This window comes from Vulpes lagopus, chromosome 1 (assembly GCF_018345385.1).
Source record: "Vulpes lagopus strain Blue_001 chromosome 1, ASM1834538v1, whole genome shotgun sequence".
Classification (NCBI taxonomy): domain Eukaryota; kingdom Metazoa; phylum Chordata; class Mammalia; order Carnivora; family Canidae; genus Vulpes; species Vulpes lagopus.
Genome location: NC_054824.1, coordinates 149,782,023 through 149,809,503, shown reverse-complemented (window position 1 = coordinate 149,809,503; position 27,481 = coordinate 149,782,023). Strand labels below are relative to the sequence as shown.

Here is a 27,481-nt window from a genome sequence, read left to right as displayed (position 1 = left end):
AATGTGTTTTATAAGCAGTTATATTTTATTTTAAAAATTTTTGCAAGATTTTATTTATTTATTTGACACACAGAGAGAAGCACAAGTAGAGAGAGTGGCAGGCAGAGGGAGAGGGAGAAGCAGACTCCCCGATGAGCAGGGATCCCGATGAGGGACTCGATCCCAGGACTCTGAGATCATGACCTGAGCCAAAGGCGGTTGCTTAACCGAGTGAGCCACCCAGGTGCCCCTAGCAGTTATATTTTATTTATTTTTTTAAATAATTTTATTACGGGGAAATACAGATAACATAAAATTTACTATTTTAACCACTTTCAGGGATACAATTCAGTGACATTAAGTCCACTTATATTGTTGCATCACCATCACTACTCTTCATCTTCAGGACGAGTTCATCATCTGGAACTGGAACTCTTGTACTCCTTAAACGTGAACTCCCCACTATCTTCTCCGCACCCCCACTATCTTCTCCGCACAGCCCCTGAAAACCAATATGCTACTTTGTGTCTATGAATTTGCCTACTCTAGGTACCTCATGGAAGTGGTATCATTCATTACTAGTCCTATTGTATCTGTTTTATTTCATTTAGCATAATATTTTCAAGATTCATCCATGTTGTAGCAGGTATTAGAATTTTATTCCTTTTAAAGGCCAAATAATATTTCACTGTATGAATAGACCATATTTTATTTATCCATTCATCCACTGATGTCAGGTTGTTTCCACCTTCTGGCTATTGTGAGTAATACTGCTATGAACATCGGTGTATGATTCTCTTTAAGTCCTTGCTTGCAGTTGCCTTGGGTATATCCCTAGATACGGAATTGCTGGATCTTATGACAATTATTATTTAATTTTTTGAGGAATTGCCACACTGTTTGTTGTTTTTCTTTTCTTTCTCTGTCTTCTCCTCCTCCCTACCCTCCTCCTCTTTCTTCCTCTTCTTTTGATAATAGCCATCCTAATGGGGATCTCTGGGTGGCGCAGCGGTTTGGCGCCTGCCTTTGGCCCAGGGTGCGATCCTGGAGACTCGGGATCGAATCCCACATCAGGCTCCCGGTGCATGGAGCCTGCTTCTCCCTCCGCCTGTGTCTCTGCCTCTCTCTCTCTCTGTGACTATCATAAATAAATAAAAATTAAAAAAAAAATAGCCATCCTAATGGATATGAAGTATCTCATTGTGGTTTTGTTTGTTTTTTTGTATGTAAATTTATTTTTATTGGTGTTCAATTTGCCAACATATAGAATAACACCCAGTGCTCATTCTATCGAGTGCCCCCCTCAGTGCCTGTCACCCAGTCACCCCCACCCCCCACCCACCTCCCCTTCCCCCATCCCTAGTTCGTTTCCCAGAGTTAGGAGTCTTTCATGTTCTGTCTCCCTTTCTGATATTTCCCACTCATTTTTTCTCCTTTCTCCTTTATTCCCTGTCACTATTTTTTATATTCCCCAAATGAATGAGACCATATAATGTTTGTCCTTCTCCGATTGACTTATTTCACTCAGCATAATACCCTCCAGTTCCATCCATGTCGAAGCAAATGGTAGGTATTTGTCGTTTCTAATGGCTGAGGAATATTCCATTGTATACGTAAACCACATCTTTATCCATTCATCTTTCGATGGACACCAAGGCTCCTTCCACAGTTTGGCTATTGTGGCCATTGCTGCTAGAAACATCGGGGTGCAGGTGTCCCGGCGTTTCATTGCATCTGAATCTTTGGGGTAAATCCCCAACAGTGCAATTGCTGGGTCGTAGGGCAGGTCTATTTTTAACTCTTTGAGGAACCTCCGCACAGTTTTCCAGAGTGGCTGCACCAGTTCACATTCCCACCAACAGTGCAGGAGGGTTCCCCTTTCTCCACATCCTCTCCAACGTTTGTTGTTTCCTGCCTGGTTAATTTTCCCCATTCTCACTGGTGTGAGGTGGTATCTCATTGTGGTTTTGATTTGTATTTCCCTGATGGCAAGTGATGCGGAGCATTTTCTCATGTGCTTGTTGGCCATGTCTATGTCTTCCTCCTAGCAGTTATATTTTAAAAGAACCACTCTGATAACGGTGTGGAAAGCAGCCTGGGCAGTTGTGGTGGGGGCAGAGGGGCGAGAGAGGAAGGGAGACGAGTTAGGAGACTATTCTAGAAACCCAGGCAAGAGGAGTTAGTGACTAAGACAGAGATAGTGACAGTAATGGCGGTGAGATGCAGTGGATCACAGACATGTTCTGGACTTATAGCCAATATGATTTCCTGATGGATTGGCTCTGAGAAGTGAAAGCAAGAGGAGTCAGAGATGTCGAGGCCATTGCATGGATGGAACTATCATTTTCTAGAAGAGGGAAGGCTGAGGGGACACAGCTTTTCAGGAAAAGATAAAAAATTTAGTGTCTAAGTTTGAGACATCGATTAGATATGCAGGTGGAATTGTTGGGGGCGGTAATTGGATAGATAAATAAATACAGAGGTCTAGGGAGAGGTCTAAGCTTGAAATAAAAATTTAAGGGTCACGGGCATTGTAATGTTATTTAAATGATGCTCCTGGAAGATAACAGCCAGAGACTGAGGGTAGACATGAAGAGGACGAAGGACTGAACCCTGAGGCACCCCACTGCTGAGAGGGTGGGAGGAAGAGAAGAAACCAGTGAAGAAAATCACAAGGGCATGACCACGAATGTCCTGGAAGCCTCAGGAAGAAAGTACATGAAAGCAAAGGGTATAATCAGTGCTCTGATGGGTCAGGAAAGATGGGGCCGAGAATCACATCGCTGAGATAGGTCATGCAGGTCATTGGCAGCTGTGGTTCGGACCCTCGTCTGGAATGAACTCCAAGGCCAGGGACAAAGAGGAACCAGAGAAAACAAGTATAGACAGCCTTGCCATGAGATTTGTGCAAAGATGAGTGAGATAACAGAATGGGAGCTGGCTGCAGAAAAAGAGTCAAGAAGAGGATTTGTGTTTTCTTTTAAGGTTTCCTTTAAACAAAAAAACCAAAAACCAAAAAACAAAACAAAACAAAAAGATTTCCTTTAAACAGCAGCACACTTGTATGCTGCTGGGAATGATCCAGTATTTTCCAGAGTGAAAATTTGGCATTGTAGGAGAGAGAGAGGAACCCCAGGGTGATATCCTTGGGAGTGCTTTGCATATGCTTTAACTTCCAGGATCCTCACTCTCCTCCTCTGTGGGGTCTCTGTGTGGGGTGCAGGTGGGCACAGACTGTAGAGATAAGAAAAAGGAAGAAGCCAGCAGGCCACTGCCTTTTCTAAGCCGTCTTTTGGTGTCTTTCCCCTGTCTCTCCACATTTGCACTGGGAACCCCAGCTGGTAGGGGGTGGGAACCACACGCCGCAACTCCAGGTCCTGTTGCCATCTCATGAAAGAATCCAAATGTGAATGAGTGAACACCACCTGTTACCAGCAGATCCTCATCCCCCCATCTCTCCAACTGTCCTGCATCTACACAGCCTGGCTTGGCAGCAAGGGGTCCCGGAGCAGATGCATGGGTGTCAGGATGCAGTGCAGCACACACCCCTGCATGAGCCCCTGTTCTTCGGGGGGAGCGGGTGGTGGTATCTCAAGAAGCAATGAAAAACTGTCAAGAGATGCACCGGACCAGTCATTGAACAACCTCCTTATGCCTTTCATTTTAGAAGGAAAACATCAGGAAGAGTGGCAATGAGATCATGAAAAAAGTTTAGTCCTAGTGTTTTTGTTTTGCTGGTTGGAAGAAGAAAGCATTGTGGAAAACTGATGCCCTTCATTGTCTGTTGTGGCACAGCACAGTGACTGTAGCACTCCCTAAGCATGGCACATGGCAATGGGACCCTGGGTACCCTTCATCCTCTTATTCATCATGTGTCCCATTCCTCCATATTTCACTCTCAGGAAAAAGATTTTCAGGTTTACAGCTAAGAAAATACAAGCTTCGAAGCTGCCATTCCATTTGCTGTATTTGCACAATGGCCATTCCATAGCTCAAGAGATTTGTCAGAGGATGATAATTATGGCCACATAATTTAAATTAACTATTCCAGATCTGTAAGATGCGGGGCAGGAAGAGGTACAAACAATGCTGACTCTGCCTTCTTGACCTGCTTCCCTGGTGACCTGTCATGTAACTGACATGGATGGATCAGGAGGTTTTGAGCTGTTCATGGTAGTCTGGTCGTTTTAAATAGAAGCTCAGGGGCACCTGGGGGGCTCAATGGTTGAGCATCTGCCTTTGGGTCAGGTCATGATCCTGGAGTCCTGGGATCGAGTCCCACATCAGGCTCCCCATGAAGAGCCTGCTTCTCTCTCTGCCTATGTCTCTGTCTCTCTCTGTGTCTCTCATGAATGAATAAATAAAATCTTAAACAGCAGCACAGATGTTTAATACCATTCAAATAGGCAATTGGAATTTGTCCAACACAATTTGTCCAATTTGTACAGTGAAAATGCCAAGAATTAATCCAGAGGTGAATGTATCAGTCTCAGCGAAAATGCTAAGAATTAATCCAGAGGTGAATGTATCAGTCTCAGCAATGCCTTTGCCTCGTGGCCCCTTGCCCTGATTTTCCCCCCACCTCACCCCACCCGCCTCCACCACTATAGTTAGGAACATGGTGTTGTAAGTGTTGCAGAACATTTGTACAGTAGGAGACATGATGTGAACAACTGACATTATTAATGATACCAGCAACCTCCCTCCTGCCTTTCCCCATCTGCTCTGTGCCACCTTTGTTGGCTCTGGTGCTTGCCCATGAATTGCATCTTTTTAAAGATTTTATTTATTTATTTGAGAGACAGAGAGAGCACGAGCAGGGGCAGAGGGAGAACCACCAAACTCTCTGCTGAGCAGGGATCCCAATACGGGGCTTGATCCCAGGACCCTGAGATCATGACCTAAGCCAAAGGCAGACACTTCTTAACCAACTGAGCCCCCCAGGTGACCCCATGAATTGCACTTTGTATCAAAAGACCACCCTGCACAGAGAGAGAGCCTGTTTTCTACACAGCAGCCCATAGTCTCACCACCATACACCCTGGCTGGACTTTTTTCTAATTTGGTGTTATGTTTCAAAAACGAGGTTGATTTATGTTTCCCTGCTGTACAGGGCCATGTGTTTTTCTTGCACAACCACACACATAGTGTGCCTTGATTGGTCACCACTCAGCTCTTCATCAGGCTGGCTGGGATTTTACAAGGTGTTTGAATTTCTAAATAACTCATAGGGTCTCTCACACTTGAGTTCATACCAGAGAAGTTATAGGATAATTAACCTCATAGGTGCTGTTTATCCCCAAAGACGACCAGCCATATCCACGCTCAAACTGAGTGTGGATCTCAAACAAGTCTTTAGAAATTGTGATTGCAGAATCATGCAATTGTATGGCTTTTTTTCCCCTTCTGTATAAGTGATTGGGTGGCTCACTAGGTGCTACTGTTGAGCACCCAGAGGATGAGCAGGATTCGGTAAGAACTGGGGGTTTGTTTATTTATTTATTTATTTATTTATTTATTTATTCATTCATTCATTCATTCATTCATGAGAGACATACGTAGAAGGAGAAGCAGGCTCCCTGAAGGGAGTCCAATGTGGGACTCAATCCCAGGACCCCGGGATCATGACCTGAGCTGAAGGCAAACGCTCAACCACTGAGCAACCTAGGCTCCCTGAACTGGGGGTTCTTGGAGAGAAAGAAGAGAATATGACCCTGGCATATCTGATCGAACATTGGACCACACCTGCTCCTTATTGTCGCTTTTCTGCATTTTTCCTTCCAGAGCTGCCCAGAAGTTAAATCTGTCTTCGAAGAAGAAGAAGCATCGACCTTCCACCTCTTGTGCGGCCGAGCCCCCGCTCTTTGCCACCAGCTTCAGCGGCATTCTGCAGACCTGCCCTCCCCCGGCTCCTCCCTGTCTGCTGCGGGCCGTCAACAAGGTGAAGGACACACCAGGCCTGGGCAAGGTAGGTGCTCTGCCGGTGGAGACGGAATCGAGGGGAAAGAAGGGAAGCGGGAGCCCAGTTTGGTTGTTAAAACCAGAGGGTGACAGCGAGAACGACAGGAGACGAAGATTAAATTCACTCGGAAAGACTCTCAACCTTTCTTTAGTTCCACGCATTGCATAGAAAATGAAGGCATTCAGATGATTGGAGATGTGATTGGGTTTGGGCAGGTAAAAACAGCTGTGTGCTGTTTGACAGAACTGTAACCATTTGAAGACAAGACCCAAAGACAGAAAAGACAGCAGGCATAGGCTGGCCAACAGGCCAATGTTATTAGGAGATGCAGCTCAGTTGGGTTTGGGGTAACTTTGTTTTCAGGGTCACTCCCAAACTCTGCGCTGACATGGTGTCTGGGTGAAGTCACTGCGGCTCTAGCTCTCCACTCAGGAAATAAGCTGAGACGTATAAAAACATTTAGCTCCAGAAAGGTGGCTGTTGTGTCTCTTTCCTTTTCTTCGGAAGTAGGACAGGGCACACCACCTCGCCAGTGCCTTGCCGACTTGATGTGATCTGCCCGGGGTTCTTTCTGGAAAGTTGCAGGTCGGGCTGAGGGGGGCAGCTGGTCCACTATGAGGACCCAGCTCTTCCTGTCACCGATTCCCTTTCCCCTTGACCCTCAGACTTGGCTGTCCCAGGTTCCTAGTCTCCCTGTAACTCGGAGTCCTTCTGGAGTTTGGGGCTCTCCACTCCATCTTCTCCTCCCTGTTTCTCTGCTTCCTCCCATAGTCTCTGCCCCGTGCCCCCAGTTTCACCACCCCATTGGGAAAGTATCATGCTATGTTACCCTTCCCAATAGCATTTAAACTTTAAGATCATGTTGGGCAGAGCATTGCTTACTCCAATGGAGAGTATCCAGTCTTGGAATGTTCCAAGGCATGTGGCAGGGTAGGTAGCTGTTAGCTGATGGTTTTCCCATCCCCAAAGGAAAGCAGGGAACAAGGCAGGAGGGCTGCCCTGGCCTCACCAGCCAGGAAGGACATGGGGAAGACCCTCTGGATCAGGATCCCTCTCTAGGGAAGGACTCATGAAGGGAGCCGCTGAGGGGACACTCACTGAGGCAGTTATGGGTGGTCGGCATGCTGCCTTTCGGGGAGGGCAGGCATAAGTAACTACAGGGCGTTAACATCTTTTCCTTTCTTTTTAATTGTGCTAAGATACGTGTAACAGAAAATTTACCATCTGAGCCTTTTCTTAAAGTGTATACATAGATTTTTGTTTTGCTAAGGAGTTTGGGACTTTAGTATCAGAGCTGAACCGTCCTGGATGAAGTGGAGTTAGCATTGTAGGCTCCTTGTCTCACACTCTGAGCCACATCCACCTTCTCCTCTGAATAAATGTGAACAAATATTAAATGTTATCACTTTGAAGACATGAGATTATTAGGCAACCTAGCCTACTCAGATACCCCAGAATAACCTATCCAGGATACCTCAAGATGAACAACATAAGCAACTGTCTCCCTGCACATAGAACAGTGGCCTATCTGTGGTTCCTAAGAGAGTCAATGTAGATCCATCTTCAGGCAGGCCTGAGCCTCAAGCCTCGGTTGTCCTGTCCTCTCCTGCACCATCCCTAACCCACCTCCCTGCAGTTCTGAGACAAGGACATCAGGTCACCAAGGGACTGAACTAACCGTGTTACCAGCTAGGAGGATGAGCCAGCACTTGCATCAAAATAGTTTGGAGGGCACTAGTAACAGATTTAAGCAGACCAGATATTAATCTACACATGTAAGTAGAATTAAAAATAAGATAAGCGGGATGCCTGAGTAGCTCAGCGGTTTAGCACCTGCCTTTGGCCCAGGGTGTGGTCCTGGAGTCCCAGGATCGAGTCCCACATCGCGCTCCCTGCATAGAACCTGCTTCTCCCTCTGCCTATGTCTCTGCCTCTGTGTGTGTGTGTATGTGTGTGTGTGTGTGTGTGTGTGTGTGTCTCATGAATCAATAAATAAAACTTTAAAAAAATTTATAAAAAGCATAAGATAAGCAAGGTATGAGAGCAGGTATAACCATAAACAAGATGATAATCATTAGAAAATGAAAGCTTGCAAACATGCTTATTTTTTATTATTTTTTCATATAGATACTTTTTTTTTAAGATTTTACTTATTGATTCATGAGAGACACACAGAGAGGGCAGAAGCATAGGCAGAAGGAGAAACAGGCTCCCTGTGGGGAGCCCAATGTGGGACTCAATCCTGGGACCCCAGGATCATGCTCTGAGCCAAAGTTAGATGCTCAACCACTGAATTATGTTAAAGTTGCTTATTTTTCTCCTTTTTTAAAAAATATTTTATTTAAATTTGGTTTGCCAACATATAGTCTAACACCCAGTGCTCATCTCATCATGTGCCATTCTTAATGCCCATCACCCAGTTACCGCATCCCCCACTCCCTCCCCTCCTGTAGCCCTTTGTGTGTTTCTCAGAGTTAGGAGTCTCTCTTGGTTTGTCCCTTATGCTTCTTTGAATGGGAGAGAAAAGGGTGCTGGAGAACATTCCCTGGCCAGGACTGGCAGGAAGCCCTGAGTGTGTGTGAGGAAGCGTGTCATGGATGAGGTCCTCAGATTGGGTGTCCCAGAAGGTGACAGGGGTATGACTGCTCTGACCAAGCGTGGTGGTGGGGGCATTGGTGGGAGGAAGTGACTGTGGGAGGGAGGGACTTGAGAAGGAAGCAGTAATCGTAGACTTCTTGGTACCATATGTATGAATGAAACAAGGCTGGTAAGGACTCCCATCCTGCTGCCTTCTGTGTGAGGAGTGTCTGCTCCACTGGGGCACCCAGCTGCCCGACCTCGGTGGGGGATCATTTCCCAGACTCCTTCTCTCCCACCCCCTGATGCCTCCCTGCAGTGAGGAGTTGCAGTCCTTATCCGTTTGGAAAGATTCATTCCCATCAGTGTAGCTCTGATGCGGAACTTACATTCTAACATCTCTAAGAAATACAGTGGAGTTTAACCTAGAACATAACTGGTGCTATTTATAAATCTGTATGTTGGAAGTAGGGAAGCTTGATGGAATGTCTGGAAGCAACTTAATTATGGACACCTGAGGTGGGGGTGGGGCACAAGCCCAGCTCAGCCCTGACCTCTTGTGCCTTGGCCACCCCAGGACTTCCTCAGGAGACCTGGCAGGTTTTCACAGGTGTGGAAGAGGCTGATGGGCTTATTTAGAGCAACCCTCTCACTTAGTGAACAAGGTAACTGAGGCCCCCAGGGGGTAAGAGATCTTCCCATGCCTACCGAGTCAAGCCCAGAAGTCAGGAGCATGAAGCCATTTTATTTTTTATGTCTCACTGAGCTGCCACTAGGTATACATGACCTTTAAAATTTGGGGGTGGAGACAAGAATGTGATGGGGCCGCAGTGGTAGCAAAATAACCATGGGATCCAATTGTCTTCATCCAGTCGAGGAGGACCTGCTTCCCTTTGCAGAGTCACAGATGGGAAGGAGGACAGGTGGAGCAGCCAAGAGCAGACACACAGGGAGATGGCAGGCTCTCCGTCATGCTCCCTGCTGGTGTCAGCAGCTCCCCTGACCCTCTACCCAGAGTCAGTGTGGCCACTGAGCATTGCTTGAGGCAAAAGCTTTTTGGGAGGCCATGGTGATGGAAGAATTTGCGGTAACTTCAATGTACTTGGAGCTGAAATACGGCATACACACAACGTGGAGAACACCTCAAACATTGTGTTGAGATGGGCACCCTGCAAATATTTGTTGAGCACCTGTTATATGTCAGGCACGGTGCTGGGCACTTGGCTTGCAGTCACGGACAGACAAGGCAGTCCTTACACACTTACAACTTTGTGCATCATTCTAGTCAGTCTTAAGAAATCACACCATTATGGGGTGCCTGGGTGGCTTGGTTGGTTAAACATCTGACTCTTGATTTCGGCTCAGGTCTTGATCTCAGGGGTTATGAGATCAACCCGCATGTTGGGCTGTGCACTGGGTGTGGAACCAGACCCTCCCTTCTCCCCCCTGCACTCTCACACTCTCCCTCTCTCTCTCTAAAAAGAAGAAGAAGAAAGAAGAAAGAAGAAAGGAAGAAATCTCACCAATTTTTACCAAAATAAGGACAATCTGATTTAAGGAAAAGTCAGAATTACAGACTTAAAATAACTTCAAGTAATATAAACAAAACTATACTAAGTGGTCTTGTAGAGACATTCTTAATGAATAGATAAAAATGATTAATGGATGAAAGCAGCTTAGTCCCCATTTATATTTCATTGATTTGGCTTATATGTAAATGATACCTCTAATCTATTTGACAATGGCTCCTTCTCCTCACTCAGTAAACGCTCCTCGTAAAATTTGTTTGCACAATTAATTAACATCCATGTTTAAGGTTCATTTGTTAGTTGTCACAGCTTAATGTCAGAGCTCTTTGTCTTGGATTACAAGCTTCTAGAGCAAATCACGTTATCTGTTTAACTCACTGCGTGTGTGGCTCTGCCACCACGCCTCCATGTGTAGCACTTTTGAAGGCGAGACTGTAATGGTGACAGTCACATCGGTGATGCTGGGAGTCCACCAGTACATTGGCTAATTCTCCTCTTCCCAGAAGTATCCCTGAAGGGAAATCCATGAAGCATGAAGGAGGAAAGGAGCCTTTTTTCCTATATAAGCTCCAGGAATGCCTCCAAGGTGTGGAATGAGAAGCACTCAGCCTGTGTTCCCCCAGTCGTGTTGTGGGAATATAAGAAAACTCTGAGAGGCGAGTGCTAGCAACAAGAGAACAGACTCCATAGAATATGGAAAGCTCACACAAACTTGGATGGAGCAAACAGAAAGAAGAGTGATGGAAAATTAAGCTGTGACAGGTTGGGGAGGGCTTGTCACCCTTCATTCACTTGGCAAATATCTACAGAGGTCCCATGTCCCAGGTACCGTAGTAGGTGTCCCAGTGGGGCACAGAGCATGGGAGCAGGTTGGCTGCTCTGGGCACACCCCCGTAAAGGAAGGGGGGGTGTATCCTGATCTCTGTGGACTCGAGGCTTTCCTGAAAACGCAGCCTCAGCCACAACTCCTATGATGTCAGTGCTGTTTCCTGTTGCTGGGGGGCCCTGCTAAGGCTAGTCTGCGTGGAGGGCCACGTGGAGTCCATGTGGTAGCTCCCCATCACTGTTTGCACACCCATCTGTGCATTTCTCACGTGCTTCCCCAAGATTCCCAGAGATTCCCATCTTTGGGCAGTGCAGCCCAGAGGCAGGCAACTTGATGGAGTCCTCACATTTTTGTTTAAATAGACGTGCTTGTCTGGCTGGATAAGCTGTTTGTTCTTTTCATTCCTTGATTTTAAGCCATCTGTATTTTATTCAGCACCATTTTTCAAACCAAGTAGCAGCATATTTTGACCTCCATTAAAAGATATGTGCTCTCTCTTGCGCTCTCTCTCTCTCTCTCTCTCTCTCTCTCTCTCTCTCTCACACACACACACACACACACACACTACTTGGCCAGTGTCACCACCAGGTCCTATGTGGTTTAGATTTAGCTTCATTCTAAACTCTCGCTTGTTTGATGTGTAAACTCAGATCATAGAAAGAAAAAAGAGAAAACCATGTGAGCTTCTTAGCGGAGACTATTTTTCCATTATAGATTTATAAATCTTTTTGTGGTCGCAGTCATTCTATTACAGGCACACCTTAGAGATTTTGCAGGTTCGGTTCCAGACCATTGCAGTAGATAGAAGATCATGATAAAGTTAACCAAATGAATTTTTTGGTTTCCCAGAACATATAAAAGTTATGTTTACACCATATTGTAGTCTATTAGGTGTGCAGTTATGTGTAAAAAAAAAACAATGTACATACCTTAATTTAAAAATACTTTATTGCTTAAAAATGCTAACCATCTGAGCTGTCGGCAAGTCATAATCTGCTTGCTGCTGGAGGGTCTTGCCTCCGTGTTGGTGGCTGCTAACTGATCAGGGTGGTGGGCGCTGAAGTTTCAGGTGGCCGTGGCAACTTCTTAAAATAAGACAACAGTGAAGTTTGCCTCATCGATGGACTCTTCCTTTCATGAAGGATTTCTCTGTAGCATGTGATGCCGTATGATAGCATCAGATCCATGATAGAACTTCTTCCAGAATTGGAGTCTGTCCTCTCAAACCCTACTGCTGCTTTATCAACTCAGTTTATGGAATATTCTAAATCCTTCATTGTCATGTCAAGGAGCTTCACAGCATCTTCAGCAGAAGTACATTCCATCTCAAGAAACCACTTTCTTTGCTCATCAGAACCGTTCACGTTTTATCATGAGATTGTGGGCAGCCAGTCCCATCCTGAGACTCTACTTCTAATTCTAGTTCTCTGCTCTTTCCACCACAGCTGTAGTGACTTCCTTCCCTGAAGTCTTGAACCCCTCAGTCATCCCTGAGACTTGCAATCAGTGTCCTCTATACCCCTGTGAATGTTGATATTTTGACCTCTTCCATGGATCGCAAGTGTTCCCAATGGCATCTAGAGTAAATGGAATAGAACAGTGAATACTTTCCAAAAGATTTTTGATTTACTTTGCCCAGATCCATCAGAGGAATCACAATCTATGGCAGCTATAGTTTAATGAAATGTATTTCTTCAAAAATAAGACTTGAAAAGTGGAAATTACTTCATGATCCAAGGGCTTAGAACGGATGTTGTGCTCACAGACATGAAATCACACTAATCTCGTTGTCCATCTCCATCAGAGCTCTTGGGTGACCAGGTTCATTGTCAGTGAGCAGTAATGTTTTGAAAAAATCTTTTTTCTGACCAGTAGGTCTCAACAGTGGGCTTACAATCTTCAGTAAACCATGTTGTAAACAGATGTGTTGCCACATCCAGGTTTTGTTCCATTTCTGGAGCGCAGGCAGAGTAGATTTCACATAATTCTTAAGGGTTCTAGGATTTCTGGAATGGCCCATGAGCATTGGCTTCCACCTAAAGTCACAGCTGCATTAGACCCTAACAAGAGAGTCTGCCTGTCCTTTGAAGGAGCCAGGCATTGGCTCCTTTCTGGCTATGAAAGTTCTAGATGGCATCTTCTTCCAGTGTAAGGCTGTTTGGTCTACATTGCAGTCTCATGGTTGGTGTGGCAGCCTTCAAGAATTCTCTTAGCTGGATCTTTGGGATAACTTGCTGCAGCTTCTACAGCAGCACTTGCTACTTCACCTTCCACTTCTATAGAGACGATGTCTTTCCTTAAACCTCACAAACCAACCTCTGCCAGCTTCAGACTTTTCTTCTGTGGTTCCCTCACCTCTTTGAGCCTTCATAGGATTGAAGAGAGTCAGAGCCTTGCTCTGGGTTTGGCTTTGGCCTAAGGGAATGTTGTGGCCGTGTGATCTTCTATCCAGACCACTGAAACATTCTCCATATCAGCAGTAAGGCTGTTTTGCTTTCTTATCATTCATGTGTTCACTGGAGTAGCACTTGTAATTTCCTTCAAGAATTTTAGCTTTGCTGTCACAGCTTGGCTCTTGCTTGGATATAAGAGCTTTCATCCTATTTCAGCTTCGACCTGCCTTCCTCACTCAGCTTCATCACATCTAGCTTTTTTTTTTCTTTTCATCACATCTAGCTTTTGATTTAAAGTGAGAGACATGCAACTCTTCTCTTTCACTTGAACACTTAGAGGCTATTGGAGGGTTATTAATTGGCCTAATTTCAATATGCTGTGCCTCAGGGAATAGGGAAGCTGAAGAGAGGGAGACAGACAAGGGGATGGCCTGTCAGTGCAGCAGTCAGAACAATATTATTGATTAGTTCGCCACCATATATGGGCACAGTTAGTGGTGCCCCAATAACAAAGATCATTGATCACAGATCACCATAATGAATATATAAGAAAGTTTGAGATATTGTGCAAATTACCAAAAGGTGACAAATGGACAGGCTGTGAGCAGGTGCTATTGGAGAAATGGAGCCAGTAGATTTACTGGACACAGCGTGGACACAGATCTTCAATTTGTAAAAAACGCAATGTTTGTGCAGTGCAGTAAAGTGAAGCACAGTGAAATGAGGTCTGCCCGTATTAAACCCCTGTGACACTGTACGGAAGAGGAAGCCAAGATTTGTTCAACTGACATTCTGATTACAAGACAAAAACAAGACAGAAAAAATTTGATTAAAATAAGATTTTTAAAAGATCCTAATGTAGCTGTTATTTATTCAACAAGTAGAAATGGCTGGTGTATCTGTCCCTTATTCAGGAAGTGATGCCAGGTTACATGGAGGAGAATTTTATGCCTTCCAGCCTGCCAAGGTCCAGGTTATTTAAATAGTATGCAAATTGTCAAATTCCTCATTATCATTTCCATCATTCCTCATCTTGAAGCTCTGTTGGAGAGAACGGGAAAGACTTGAGCCAGCCTTTGACATTCAAGTATATATAAAATGAAGAATTTCAAATGTGATGGAAGATTCCAGATTCTACTACTCACTCACCAGTGACTACTCCATCCTTAAATGCTACAGATGGGGAGAGTGACTCGTGAGCTCTCTATTTCCCTGTGCTGGAAGGGGGGCAGGAGTAGGGGAAATGCATAAATAATACTGCATAAATAGTACAAAATAATTTATCAGGACGGCTGGCCTGATGGCTTTGTAAATTAAGTTGTCAGCTCTTTTGGGGAGTAAACTCATGTGACCTTCTGCTCCCTAATTACAGATATTCCTTTCTGTGTTCTGCTGGTTTTGCTTGAGTTGGCTAAGCTCCTGTCCTTGGAGTTTGGTTTTCTGTCCTTCCTTGTTTCTTATTCTGACCCCTCCTCCAGTCTGCATTTGAAGAGCAAAGAGGTTTGCTCTGAAAAAGTTCGGATTCTTTCCCCTGAGAGGGTCCTCCCCTGACCCCATGCAGAGGTTTCCACGCGGTCCTAGTGCCTTCACCACCATTGGCAGGTGAAGCATGTGCCATGCCAGACACCCAGGGCTTCACCAAGGGCTGAGATGTTTCTGGAGCCAATCTGAATGGCCTCAGTCATGGGTGCTTTTGTCTACACCTCCTGCCATGTCACTCTTGAATTCAGCAGCTTTCACACTTGCAAATAAGAGGGTAGTGTTAGAAGATATTTTCCATTAAAGGCTACTGGACAGAAAGAGTCCTTGTAAAACACGTGTAAAGAAAGTGGGGTGCCAGGCAGCCTTGGTGGCTCAGCGGTTTAGCGCTGCCTTTAGTCCAGGGTGTGATCCTGGAGACCCGGGATCGAGTCCCACATCGGGCTTCCTGCATGGAGCCTGCTTCTCCCTCTGCCTGTGTCTCTGCCTCTCTCTCTCTGTGTGTGTCTCTCATGAATAAATAAAATCTTTAAAAAAAAAGAAAAAGAAAGTGGAGTGCCATTTTGCATTTCATTAATAGTATGACTGCCTTTAAAACTGCTGATCAACTTGTATGGAGGTGATTTTTCTGTTGTCTTTGTTATCAGAAGGAAATCTAGAAGGGTAAGCAGTACATTTCAGCTTCATTAGATCTGATTTCAGACAGGAGGGTGCATTACCATATATAAAATACTCCATTTGGGGCTCTCTCTGCCCAGGATATCTACAAAGAGCAAGCCAATGAATGATTCTCCGGACGTAGGGAGGAATAGTTGGGTCCTGCAGCCCAGAGTTAACCTTTTATGTCTTGGTCCATTATGGTAGTGTTCAGAGCACAGACAGGGGAGGAGATTTTTACATCCATTTTCTTCATAGAGCTTCTCATTTTCCAGTTCTCTGAACTTCTGCCTGTCTTAGGTGGATCAGGGGACTTCTGAAACCCTCTGTTCAAGCTCCAGGAAAGTGAAGTCCTCCAGACCCTGATCTCCACGGCCTGCTGCAGAAGACATATCTGTGGGCAAGCTAGCTTTCAGTTCCTTACATTCCAAGTGAAATAGCCTTCTCGGTTTCCCTCACTAGATTGTAAGCTTCTTGGGAGAAGAGAATCATGTTCCTTCCATCTTTGTATGCCTTCAGTGCCAGTTTCCATGAGGGACACTCAAGACACGTTGAACATTTCCACATAATTTTGGTTAGTGCCTGGGAGGTTCTGACTGGGTGTTGGGCACAGTGTGGGATCCATCCTGCATGATGAATACCATGCAGAGGAGGCAGAGACATTGAGAACGTCCAAATGACAAGATCCCAGCGGTCCTTGCCTCACTTACTCCATCTTCTCTGTGAGAAGATGCTGCCTTGTGCTGGCACCGTGGCAGACAGCAAGTGCACTTGACACTCCTCACTAAGGAAGCTTCTCAAAGACGAGCTCATCAGATCCTCTCCTCGGGAATCTTAGGAAACCGAGGCCCAACAAGCTGAAGTAACTTATCAACCCATTTATGTGGAAGAAGAGAGAAGTTTTAACTTAAGAAGATGATCGGTCATAAAGATTTTAAGGCATAATTTGAATGAGGGATTATTAATCTTTTTCCCCAATTTGTGATTTTCAGCCTCAATTTTACCAGCTTTTTTTTTGAGGGAGTTATTTTTTTAAGGTATGATGGAGATGGTAGTGTGTGTGCATACATATGGACATACAAGGTAGAAAAAGAGAAAGAGGAAGGTGATTTTTCTGAGAGGACTTCTTAAAGAGTAGGAACCTAGACCATAATTAGATAGGTTTGGGGCCTCCCAGAATACCTGTAATCCTCATTAGCATCCTGATTTATGGAATGAAAGCACAAGATAAAATGAGGGAATTCTCTCTGGAATAAATGCCACGTTCTCAATTAACCAAAGGGCAATAAGATGGATTATAATGCCAGAATAGGGCTTTTGATCATTCTTAGTCCAAAACCCACATTTTGCTTGGGCTTAGCACAATTACTGATATCAAGAGAATGGGAATAGTAGGTACATTTCAAGCTAACATCTCTCGCATCTTATCTTTCTATGTCTTTCTCTTGCTAATGGCTGCCAGGAAAGTTAATCATGATTTGCTATAATTGTCCCATTAAAATGGCATTGATAGTAATGTTTTGTAAAAAAATGATGAATCCAAACTACTGAGTTAATTAGAAAGTTTTCCTTTGTGCCTCTGAGTAGGAAATGCTATTCCTATGTCCTGAGTGACTCAAATAACAAAACACTTGAATTCCTTTCTAATGCTTCATTGAACTGAAATAAATCCTTACGAAGGGGGGAGAGCCTTCTGCTGCGTTCTTAAAGGCAAACGATTTTTCTTTTTTTTTTTTCAAAACCATTGCATACACTTTATTTAATTCCCACTTGGTATCAGCTTTGTGATTAACATTATTTCCATTTTGTATAAGCAAAAATTCAGCCTCAGAAATATTTAGTAAGGGCATAGCTGTTGAGAGAACTAAAATTTAAATGCAAGGCTTTCTGACTTAAAAGCCCAGAAATTTCTCCAGCCAGGCTATTTTCACGATATATGACCAGTAATTAACAGGATGGACTATTTTTTTTAATAAATTAATTTTTATTGGTGTTCAATTTACCAACATACAGAATAACACCCAGTGCTCATCCCGTCAAGTGCCCCCCTCAGTGCCCGTCACCCATTCACCCCCACCCCCGCCCTCCTCCCCTTCTAGCACCCCTAGTTCATTTCCCAGAGTTAGGAGTCTTTATGTTCTGTCTCCCTTTCTGATATTTCCCACACATTTCTTCTCCCTTCTCTTATATTCCCTTCCACTATTATATTCCCCAAATGAATGAGAACATACACTGTTTGTCCTTCTCCTATTGACTTACTTCACCCAGCATAATACCCTCCAGTTCCATCCACGTCGAAGCAAATGGTGGGTATTTGTCATTTCTAATGGCTGAATAATATTCCATTGTATACATAAACCACATCTTCTTTATCCATTCGTCTTTCGATGGACACCGAGGCTCCTTCCACAGTTTGGCTATTGTGGACATTGCTGCTAGAAACATCGGGGTGCAGGTGTCCCGGCGTTTCATTGCATCTGAATCTTTGGGGTAAATCCCCAACAGTGCAATTGCTGGGTCGTAGGGCAGGTCTATTTTTAACTCTTTGAGGAACCTCCACACAGTTTTCCAGAGTGGCTGCACCAGTTCACATTCCCACCAACAGTGTAAGAGGGTTCCCTTTTCTCCGCATCCTCTCCAGCATTTGTGGTTTCCTGCCTTGTTAGTTTTCCCCCTTCTCACTGGTGTGAGGTGGTATCTCATTGTGGTTTTGATTTGTATTTCCCTGATGGCAAGTGATGCAGAGCATTTTCTCATGTGCATGTTGGCCATGTCTATGTCTTCCTCTGTGAGATTTCTCTTCATGTCTTTTGCAAACGATTTTTCTTTCGATGATTTCCTTTTGATTGTTAAATAGTTGCTGAATGAAAAGTCCTCTGACTCCCCATTCATTCTGATGCTTTATGTGTCCATCTTCGCTGTGTTCTGTAATACCATCCAAGCCTGTTTGGCTACAGACAAAAATACCAGAGAGTGGGTTGCTGAAAGGAAAACTTATTTCTCCCAGTTCTGGAGACTGAGAAGGCCAAGGCTGGGGTGTTGGCATATCAGGTGTCTGGTGAGAACCCTCTTCCTGGCGTGCACGCAGTGGTCATCTTATACCATACATGGGAGAAGAGAGAGGGAGAGAAAGCACTTTCAGCCCTTCTTATAAGGGCACTCATCCCATTGAGAGAGCTCCACCCTCATGGCCTCATTACCCCCAGAGGCCCTGCCTCCTAATACCATTTCCTGGGGATTAGCATCTCAACATAGGAATTTGGGAAAGGTGTAGTCCATAACACTGACCTCTCAATTCTGGCTTTGAATTTGAGTACTTGACTTCCCAAAGAAACACCAGAAATAGAACCATGATAGTAGCACTTAGTGCTGGAGGCGAAATTCCTTTCGAATTCATTTCCTGTCCTCTCCGTCTGCTACAGCCAACTACTCAGCTAGAAATACTGTCTAGTTGGAGCTGAGATCCTTTACCAGCAACAATGAAATATTTGGTGGATTCTTTAATGGAGCACTGCACCAGCTGTCGCCAGTCAGAGACTTTTTCTTGCTGAGACCCATGATGGTAAAAATCAGTCTCTGTTTCCCAGCACTAGCTTCTTAGGTTTGCAGATTCAGTTCTCTCATTCCGGACTGTGAGCCTGCTGGCACACCAAGGGAAGAAGCGCTCTTGTCTGCTGTATGCTGCCGGGTCTTACCCCCTGGGGTCGGGGGTGGGGGTGGAGGGTGAGGGTCATAATAAATGCTCTGCCACCCCCACCCGAGAGCAGCACCACCTGCACTGCCTTTAAGACCCCACATGGATGTGAGAATGTGTGGGCACAGCCCTTAGGCTGGAGCAGAGGATGGAGACCATGTGGTGAGCTTAGTTCAGCTGTAGTCATGGAGCAGCTGAGGGGGCCAGGCACTAGGAAAGCCACAGGTGTGTTCCAGAGCCAGGTGAGAACAGGGTCAGGCAGTATGGAACCGATCCCATGGATCCCAGGAAGTCCATGAAGCACTTTTCTTACATGATTTTTCTACATGATTTTTACAACTATGAAACCAAATAGTAGATGAAGGGTGGCATTTCCTTATGAAAATATTACATGTAGGGACACCTGGATGGCTCAGTGTTTAAGCATCTGCCTGCGGCTTAGGGTGTGACCCCGGGATCCTGGGATCGAGTCCCACATCGGGCTCTCCCTGCAGGGATCCTGCTTCTCCCTCCGCATATGTCTCTGCCTCTCTCTCTCTCTATGTCTCTCATGAATAAATAAATAAAGTCTTTAAAAAATATAGAGAGAGTATAGGGGAGCCTGGATGGCTCAGTTGGTTAGGTGTCTGACTCTTGATTTTGGGTCAGGTCATGATCTCAGGGTCGTGGGATTGAACCCTGCATTGGGTTCCTCACTCAGTGGGGAGTCTGCTTGATATTCTTACCCCCGCCCCATCACCGGCTCATGCATGCTCTCTCTCTTTAATAAATAAAAAATATAGAGAGAGTAAAGTGATTTCATTTAGTGATTATTTCTTCTATTTTGCTTCCTTCGTCTGTCATTCATTTACCCACCATGCACTCACCCACGTGTCTATTCACCAGTTGATTGATAAGGCATGCATCACGGACCTTCTATGCCTTGGTCTCTCTGCTGATACACAGATGAGTTCAAAATTCCCTTGCCCTTAAGAATCCCAGAAATTGCTATTCAAAAGAGTTAAAAATCATTCTAAGTAGATAACGCACACTAAAAATACCTATTATTATTATTATTATTATCATCACCATGCTGGCTTATCATGGCAGATAAGGCTGAAATTTGTGCAAGATAATTGGCTTCCCAGTGAGTTTTCTCCCTTGCTCCTTTTTACTGAGTACACTATAATATTCCTACAGGATTCATATTGCATCGTGATGACAACTGATAGTGCAGCAGGCAGGAAAGAATGTACTTTTGTTTCATTTTTTAACACACTGATGTACTACCTCAATTCTCCTGCAATTAGTTTGTATGAATGAATCACGGTGGCATACAAAGCATCTGTAGTCACACAGACTCTTTCCTAGGAGAACGCACATATCCTCTGCTTGCAGAGAGAATTCTGTGGAAAGCTTGTGCTCAGAAAGTTGTACTGTCCCCCTCCGAGGTGGGGTGAGGTGAGGGGCTTCATTCAAGGTCATACAGAATGCCGGCTCCCACTCTGGGCTGTGCTCTGCTATCCCCTGTGCAGTCTCTGCTCTGCTTGGGCCAGTGAGGGAGAGCCCTACTACCTTAGTCCCAGTGTTAGCCTCCTTTCCTTTGAGAATACACCTGTTACGAGGGGAGGCTGGCATCCGTGACGGATCAGGTTCTGAAGTCAACCTTGCAAAATATGTGTACTCGCAGGTGGTACAGTCTAGAATAGGGATGGGAGGAAGGGAATAAAGAAGAACGAAAGGGGTTTTGTATTAAGTAGAAGTATTTTTAGTTTCAAGTGACAGGCACTCAAACTGTCAGAAGCTGGAAATGACGGGGGGATATTGGTGGCCCTGGAACCAGACCATGCTGTCAGGGAGTCCTGGGGCGAAGGTATGCTATGTGCTTCGGGACTCTCTTTCCCTCTGTCTCCTGTATGTGCTTCCTCCCACGTTTTGGCTTCATTCTCCTTCAGGTCAGACCAGCTTTTTCCTCATCCAGCTGCTAACAACTCTCAACTGTCATGTCTCACAGCTCCCACCAGACCAGACAGGTTCTGATCTTCTCTGACCCTAAGCTCAAAATCCAGGCAAGCGCTGGGGCTGGCCTGTGTCAGGTATAGGGGCTAAGAAAGTGGTTGCTCCCACTGGCACATCGTTAGGGTTGGCGTGAGGAGGAGCATCTCCAAGTAGAAGACAATGCTACCCTACAAGAAGTAGACAAATGAAGGTTGCCCCCCTCCACTTATGGGTGATCCGCAGGAAGCATGGATGGGTGCTTAAGAGGAAACATCAATACAGGGGATGATGCACCATGAATTCAAACCCCGTATTGGGCCCAGACTATATTTATTGAGCATTTACTATGTGCTTTTGAAATAAGGATTTCTTTGGGAGTTTCTGTTGTGGACCACTATTTCACAATCATTAAGCAGTTTCTAGGGGAGAAGATCAATGTGTGTATTCACTTTAGAGTGAAGCCTCCAGGCAGAGATTAACCCAGGAAGTGAAGTGGGGCAATGGGTATTGGGAAGAAAATCTGAGGTCTTGGAGATCTTGGAGGAGGACCTGGGCATTGCTATGCTGGGAGCACTGACATCCTTTTGGTTCTCAGAGGAGATGGACACGCAGCTGTGAATTAGCTCCAGCTTGCAAGACACACTGATTCTAGATAAGTAGTCTCACATCTACCAGTTTACGCTGGCCATGATCTCCTTCCTTCCTAGAAAAAATGTTGCCCAGAAATGCCTGGATTTCAGCCACATCAATCTTTATGAAAATGTTCATTTCTCCCTTTATCCATTCCCACCATGGCTCACCACAGCCATCCCACTTCCCTAGCAGTGGGGAGCTCCTGGCCAGAACGAACAGGCTGCCAAGTTAGCCCTCCTAAGATTGCATTCATTGTGAAACATACAGTGCATGGAGATGGCCTCACTTGTTCACAAACATTCTGAGCCCACACAGGAGCACCAGGCACTGTCAGGGAGACACCTGCTGTGCAATGTAAGCAAAACAGACATGGGATTTTTTTTTTATTTTATATTTCTAGAATTTTCCAGATCACTTGAATAATATCAGTAATTGGTATTCATATGTATTCATCTTCAGTCAGCGGAAAAGCTGAACAAGGTTCATAGATTTTAAGTAGGACATGAAGTCTGAGGAAGAATGCAGATCTCTTTCAAGACGGGTTGCCAGAGGCAGCTCTCAGCCTCTTTGCTTTTCCCATAACCCACCACCAGCTGTGTGTGCATCCCCATTAGACCATGAACTATAGAGGAAGGGGCTGTGTGATAGTCACCTTCCATGGTACGTATTCATCTGAACTCACAGAGCCCATCACTTTGGTGCATGGAGCATCTGCTTACTGCAGCCTCCCCTCTTGGAAGGAGAACCAGACGTTCCCAAGATGCAGACCTGGCCTTACTTAAGAGCTTCCCTTCTGGTAAGAGAGGAGGAAGGCTGGCGGAGCTCTGTGTGTGATGTGGGGCCTGACAACCTGCCATTCCGTCTCCTTCCTGAGAAAGAAAACGTAACTTATGGTATTACTTTGTTTTAATTATGCCGCTATACTTGTTTTAAAAATCAGAGATCACAGCATGATAATCCTCTTTTTATCTCCTGTTCTTAATTATGTTCAAGAAAGGACAAAGAAGGAACTTGGATTATGTGAGGCTTTCACAGAGTATGGAGGCTTAACACATCTCGCTCCTGCTTCATGCAGGTTCTCAGGAACTCTCTCGTTTCTGGGAAAATGCAAATGTGGTGAACCTGTCACTCTCCCCCTCCCAAGGAAATCTGCCGTGTGCATCTCAGGTTGTAAGACCTGCTGTCAAATGAGTTGTCGGCCCCAGAGACATCCTTCCCTCAGGCTGCCAGCTTCCTCTCTCTGCCACCCTTTGCTCCTTGTCCATACAGGGTTTTGTTTTGTTTTTCAGACAAGAGGGCCCAGCCTTTCTACCCTGGGAGCCTCCCCCAAGATACCCCTGTGCTCTGGAATGAACACATTCTGGACTTCTGAGTCTCACCTTCAAAGTCCCAGTCCCTCAGGGGAGCTATGCTGAAGTCCAACACAGGCCATACCCTTCTCAGCCCATGGGAGAGAGACCTGGTTGGCAGCAGCCTCTACAGACGTGGTAACCAGAGGGTGGCCCTAGCCCCTTGGGGAAAACCAGAGCCGCCTCCCAAGGCTCACAGGTGCTCTAGGGAGCTGGGAAGTCTTTCAGTTCGGGGGGTGGCTGTTGACCATGGGGAGGACTTGGCACACAGGTAGCAGTGCTGACACCCAGCAGCACAAAGCCCTTTCCAGCTAGATCTTGGCTGATTAGTAATAAAATGGCAGCGATGCAGCCACTTACTGGTGACAGTTAAGTAGGTGGCGGAAGGGGAGAGTTGGACATTTGGGGAGCCATTTGGTATGTGCGTAACGTTCTCCTCCCGGGGGAAGAGCAGACCTGAGACAGGGAGGCAGAGTCATCTGTACATACACACAAAGCAGGTTCGTGAGCTATTGTAGCTGTGGGGACTGGTGGGTTCCTCTGCAGAGAGCCACTTGAACTGTTCTCCACAGTTCTGACTCAGTGTTGATATTTTGCATCCCTGCTAAAAAAGGGAGAGCATTCCTGTTTTTGCCATAATGATAATAGTCACTAATACTGATGTAGTACTAACTGTGCTAAGTGCTGTACTAAGTGCTTTACATACATTGGCTCATTTACATACATAATACATATATAGTTTGCATGGATTAACTCATTTATATACATAATACATTTGCATGCTGTCTTCATCTGTTTGGGCTGCTACAACAGAACCCCACAGACTGGGTCGGGAGGGGCTTACACAGCACATGTTTACTTCTCACAGAAAGTTCTGGAGGTGGAATCCAAGATCAGGATGCTAGCAGATCTGGTGTCTGGTGTGGGCCTGCTTCCTGGTTCGTAGACTGCCAGCTTTCCCTGTGTCCCCATGTGGTGAGGAGAGTGAGGGAGCTCATCCCATTCATAAGGTCTCCACCCTCCTGACTAGTCAGACCCCACTGTAGGCTAGGGTTTCAGCTTCTGAATTTTGGGGGGGACACAAACATTCAATCTGTAATACATGTGTAGTACATTTATATAGATTAACCCATTTAAATCACTATTTTACTGATGAGGAAACTGAGTCACAGGGAATCCTGTGCCTGAGGTCAGAGGGGTCAACTCTGGCTCCAGACTCTCAGCTCCTGACTGCCCTGCCCACTGCACCCTGATCAGCCGTTGGCTGATCCCAACGGTTCCATTGGGATCAGCCCCCTACCCGGGCACATGTTACCGACTGTTTCACATGGGGGTGCCTTATGGATTGCTAGGAGTTTGTCAGCCCAGTTGATCCTCACAAAAGACCTACAGAACATTTACAAATGAGCCATAATCTAGGGCTCCTGGCCGTGGAGCAGGGCGTTGTGGGGATGTGAGGGCTTGTCCAGCTACCTGTGACCTCACCCTCTTGCTACATGGGCTGCTTCCCCAGCGCTGCTGTGATTGCCTTCCATGCCTGGATGGCTAACGGGGCAAGTGCAGAAGGGGCCAGATCACAGTGGGGACCGGATCCTCTCTGCTCTGTGTCCTCTGCTGGGCGTGATGCGTGCCACCCCCACCTCCCAGCCATACCATTGGCCATCTCCAAGAACAAAGCCCAGAGATTAGGAAGGGCAGAGGGGTCAGCATGGGGGCGAAGGTCAAAAATCCTAAAGAGAGAGGGGAGAGGCTAATTTGGTTTATGACTAACCTTTTGCACTTAATGTGACAGGCTCTTCAAATAAAAAAAAAAAAACACATAACCTCATGGCAAGGAATGGTGAAGTTTTTAGGGTGTACCCTTAAAACAAGAAGACCCTCATGTTGCTTAAAAGGGATCTTCACGGAGGGGCACCTGGGTGGTTCAGTGGTTGAGCACGTCAGCCTTCAGCTCAGGTCATGATCCTGGGGTCCTGGGATTGAGTCCCACATTGGGCTCCCTGCAGGGAGCCTGCTTCTCCCTCTGCCTGTGTCTCTGCCTCTCTCTGTGTGTCTCTTGTGAACAAATAAATAAATCTTTTTAAAAGGGGGGGGGGGATCTTCGGGGAGATATTTACCCAAAATCTCATGATTGTGTCTGTGGTGTTGGCATGTTCTCACTGTGCGAGTCAGGCTCCAGGATTCCAGGCTTTTTGCCTGCACATTTCTATGTGCAGATCCCCACGGGCTCTCAGGACCAATCCATTCCCCCTATAAACACAGGTAATGAATCTACCTCTTTGCCTGCCACTGAGATGCAGGCACCTTTACCTGAGTTCTGCTCCCCCTGGCTTACCCCTTGTTCTTGGAGAAGTCCTTGAGAGCCCTTGGTAGAGTGTGAGTCACCCTGGTCTGTGCCTCACTGCCGCTGTATGCATTGACCAAGTGGCCTGGTCATTACCTGCCCGACTCCCCCCCACACCCAGCAGGGCACCTGGCTTACAGTATGTGTGTGTTTGGGGACAAATGTGAGGTTATTGTGGGGAGGTGATTCTGAAAGACATCTATTAAAGGTAGAAATCAACAAAATTCAGATGCTTCATGTAAATGCTATTCAGCATCTCTTCCTGAAGATACACCCCCATCCCTGCCCCTCCCAGTCCAGAGTTGAACAAGTCCAGACTCTCCTGCTCCTGACACCCCACAGTGTCCTTCCGGGGGACTTCACCCCCCACTCCCATGTTCTCTCCCTGCCACTGCGTCATCCTCTGTTGGTCTCTTCTGGGTGTCCTCCTACCAACAGTCCGAAGCATATTACTAAAGTCCAAATGTGCTCATGACATGTAACAGCTGGATTCCGTTGAACAGCTAAGCAGGTCACACCAGGCTCTGCACAGTCCAGTCCTGGATTTCGACATGCCTCCCAACATGCCTCCTACCCTGCCGAAATGCTGCTCCCCCACCTTTGCACTGCAGCCACGGGGAAGCTTCAGTCCCTTTGTTCCCGGTCCCTCTGCTAGAATGAGCTTCCCCCCATTCTCATGGGCAAAACCACACCCCTATCTCCTGCCCCGGAGGCAGAGCTTGCTTGCACTGTCTTCCTGCCTCTGCCAGGACTGTCTGCTTTCTGGCCTGGGTTTCTCTCCACTGCACTGAGCCCCCCTGCAGGGGAGGAGCTGGCCAGGTCGGTGCTTGCATTTCCTGCTCCCAGCATGATGCCAGGGGTGCTTCCCCTCCCCCATCCACGTTAGGAGGGTCATCAGCTTTTGAAAGCTTTGAGTTCCTTACCAGAGGCTGAGGCTGCGACAACTCAGAAATATGGGGAATGAGAGCTGTGCTTCTTTAGGTGAGGCAGGAGACTTTTGTGGAAACCCAGACCTCAGGGTACTCACACACATCCCCTTCCAATCCAGTTAAATGTCACAGGCTCTGGGGAGTGGTCTCCTTTCCAGAATGACATTAGAAAGAACAGAAATTGAATTTGGACAGGTTTTTTTGGTGTTTTGGTGAAATACTATTCCAATTTGGTTGTCACCATGGAAAACCTTTAGCTGTTGGTGGCCCCAAAGCACATTTCACTGTGGGGTCTGTAGTGCTGTCACTGGTCATAGGCATGGCATCTCTTCCACGCATGTTCCGGCTCCAGGGAGAAAGCATTGTATCCCCTTTGAAATCTATCCACATGGAACAAAGGAGATCATTTGATATGCCTGCATGGCACTACTTTGAGGATGCTCATGGTTCATGCAGATTACTTTTGTGTTTTCCACAGAGGGTCAGTGGACCCCTTTTCCCAATCTTGGCCAGCCCCAGGCCAAACGTGAAGGGAGTGGCATTGGGTTGTGGGGCCTCCCTTCCTTGCACCTGCCTTGCTTCCCAGCACTGCCTCCTACCTGAGGACCACAGGTTGTACCTAGAGTCAGGGCCCTGAGTTAATGGCAATTTAGGTGATCATTGTGTAAAACCTTTTCTGGAATAAGGTATGTGAATGAATGGAGCAGTGAGTGAAAGAATAAATACCAAACAGATGAATGCCATTGGTTGTTCTCAGATTATTTTTAAAAGGAAAAATAAAGACATGAAGAGCCCAAGTATGAGTCCTTCTTCCAAGGAAAAAGCTTTCAGGTGCAACCCACTGAGTTCTAAAACTTCCTTTTCTAGCCCAGAGCATACAGGGTCACACTTTAAATGGCAACGTGTGCAGTCTTGTATCCTAGGCTCCCTGAGAGTACAGCCCTGCCCCCTAGCTCGGGCAAAGGATCAGAAGCAGCAACTGGTGATTAATCAGGTGGCTCCTGTCTTAGGACACACTCAACGTTTACTGTCTCTGCAGACCAGACTGTGGAAATAAGCAGACCCAGGAAGGCCAGCAATTAATATTTCCTGGGAGATATTCCAGATGCTGCTGGGTAGACCATGACATGTAAGACTCTTCCTGCTTCTGATT

At 46.0% G+C, this 27,481-nt stretch overlaps 1 protein-coding gene across 3 annotated transcripts in view; it reads left to right on the top strand.

The window, feature by feature from the left end:
* KIF26B (kinesin family member 26B) overlaps positions 1-27,481 on the top strand; it is a 447,298-nt gene that overhangs the window by 306,477 nt on the left and 113,340 nt on the right. For all 3 annotated transcript variants that reach the window (XM_041761098.1, XM_041761100.1, XM_041761107.1), the window contains one exon: positions 5,764-5,947. In XM_041761098.1, the coding sequence (XP_041617032.1) occupies positions 5,764-5,947 (184 nt within the window). The remainder of the gene's footprint in view (positions 1-5,763; positions 5,948-27,481) is intronic.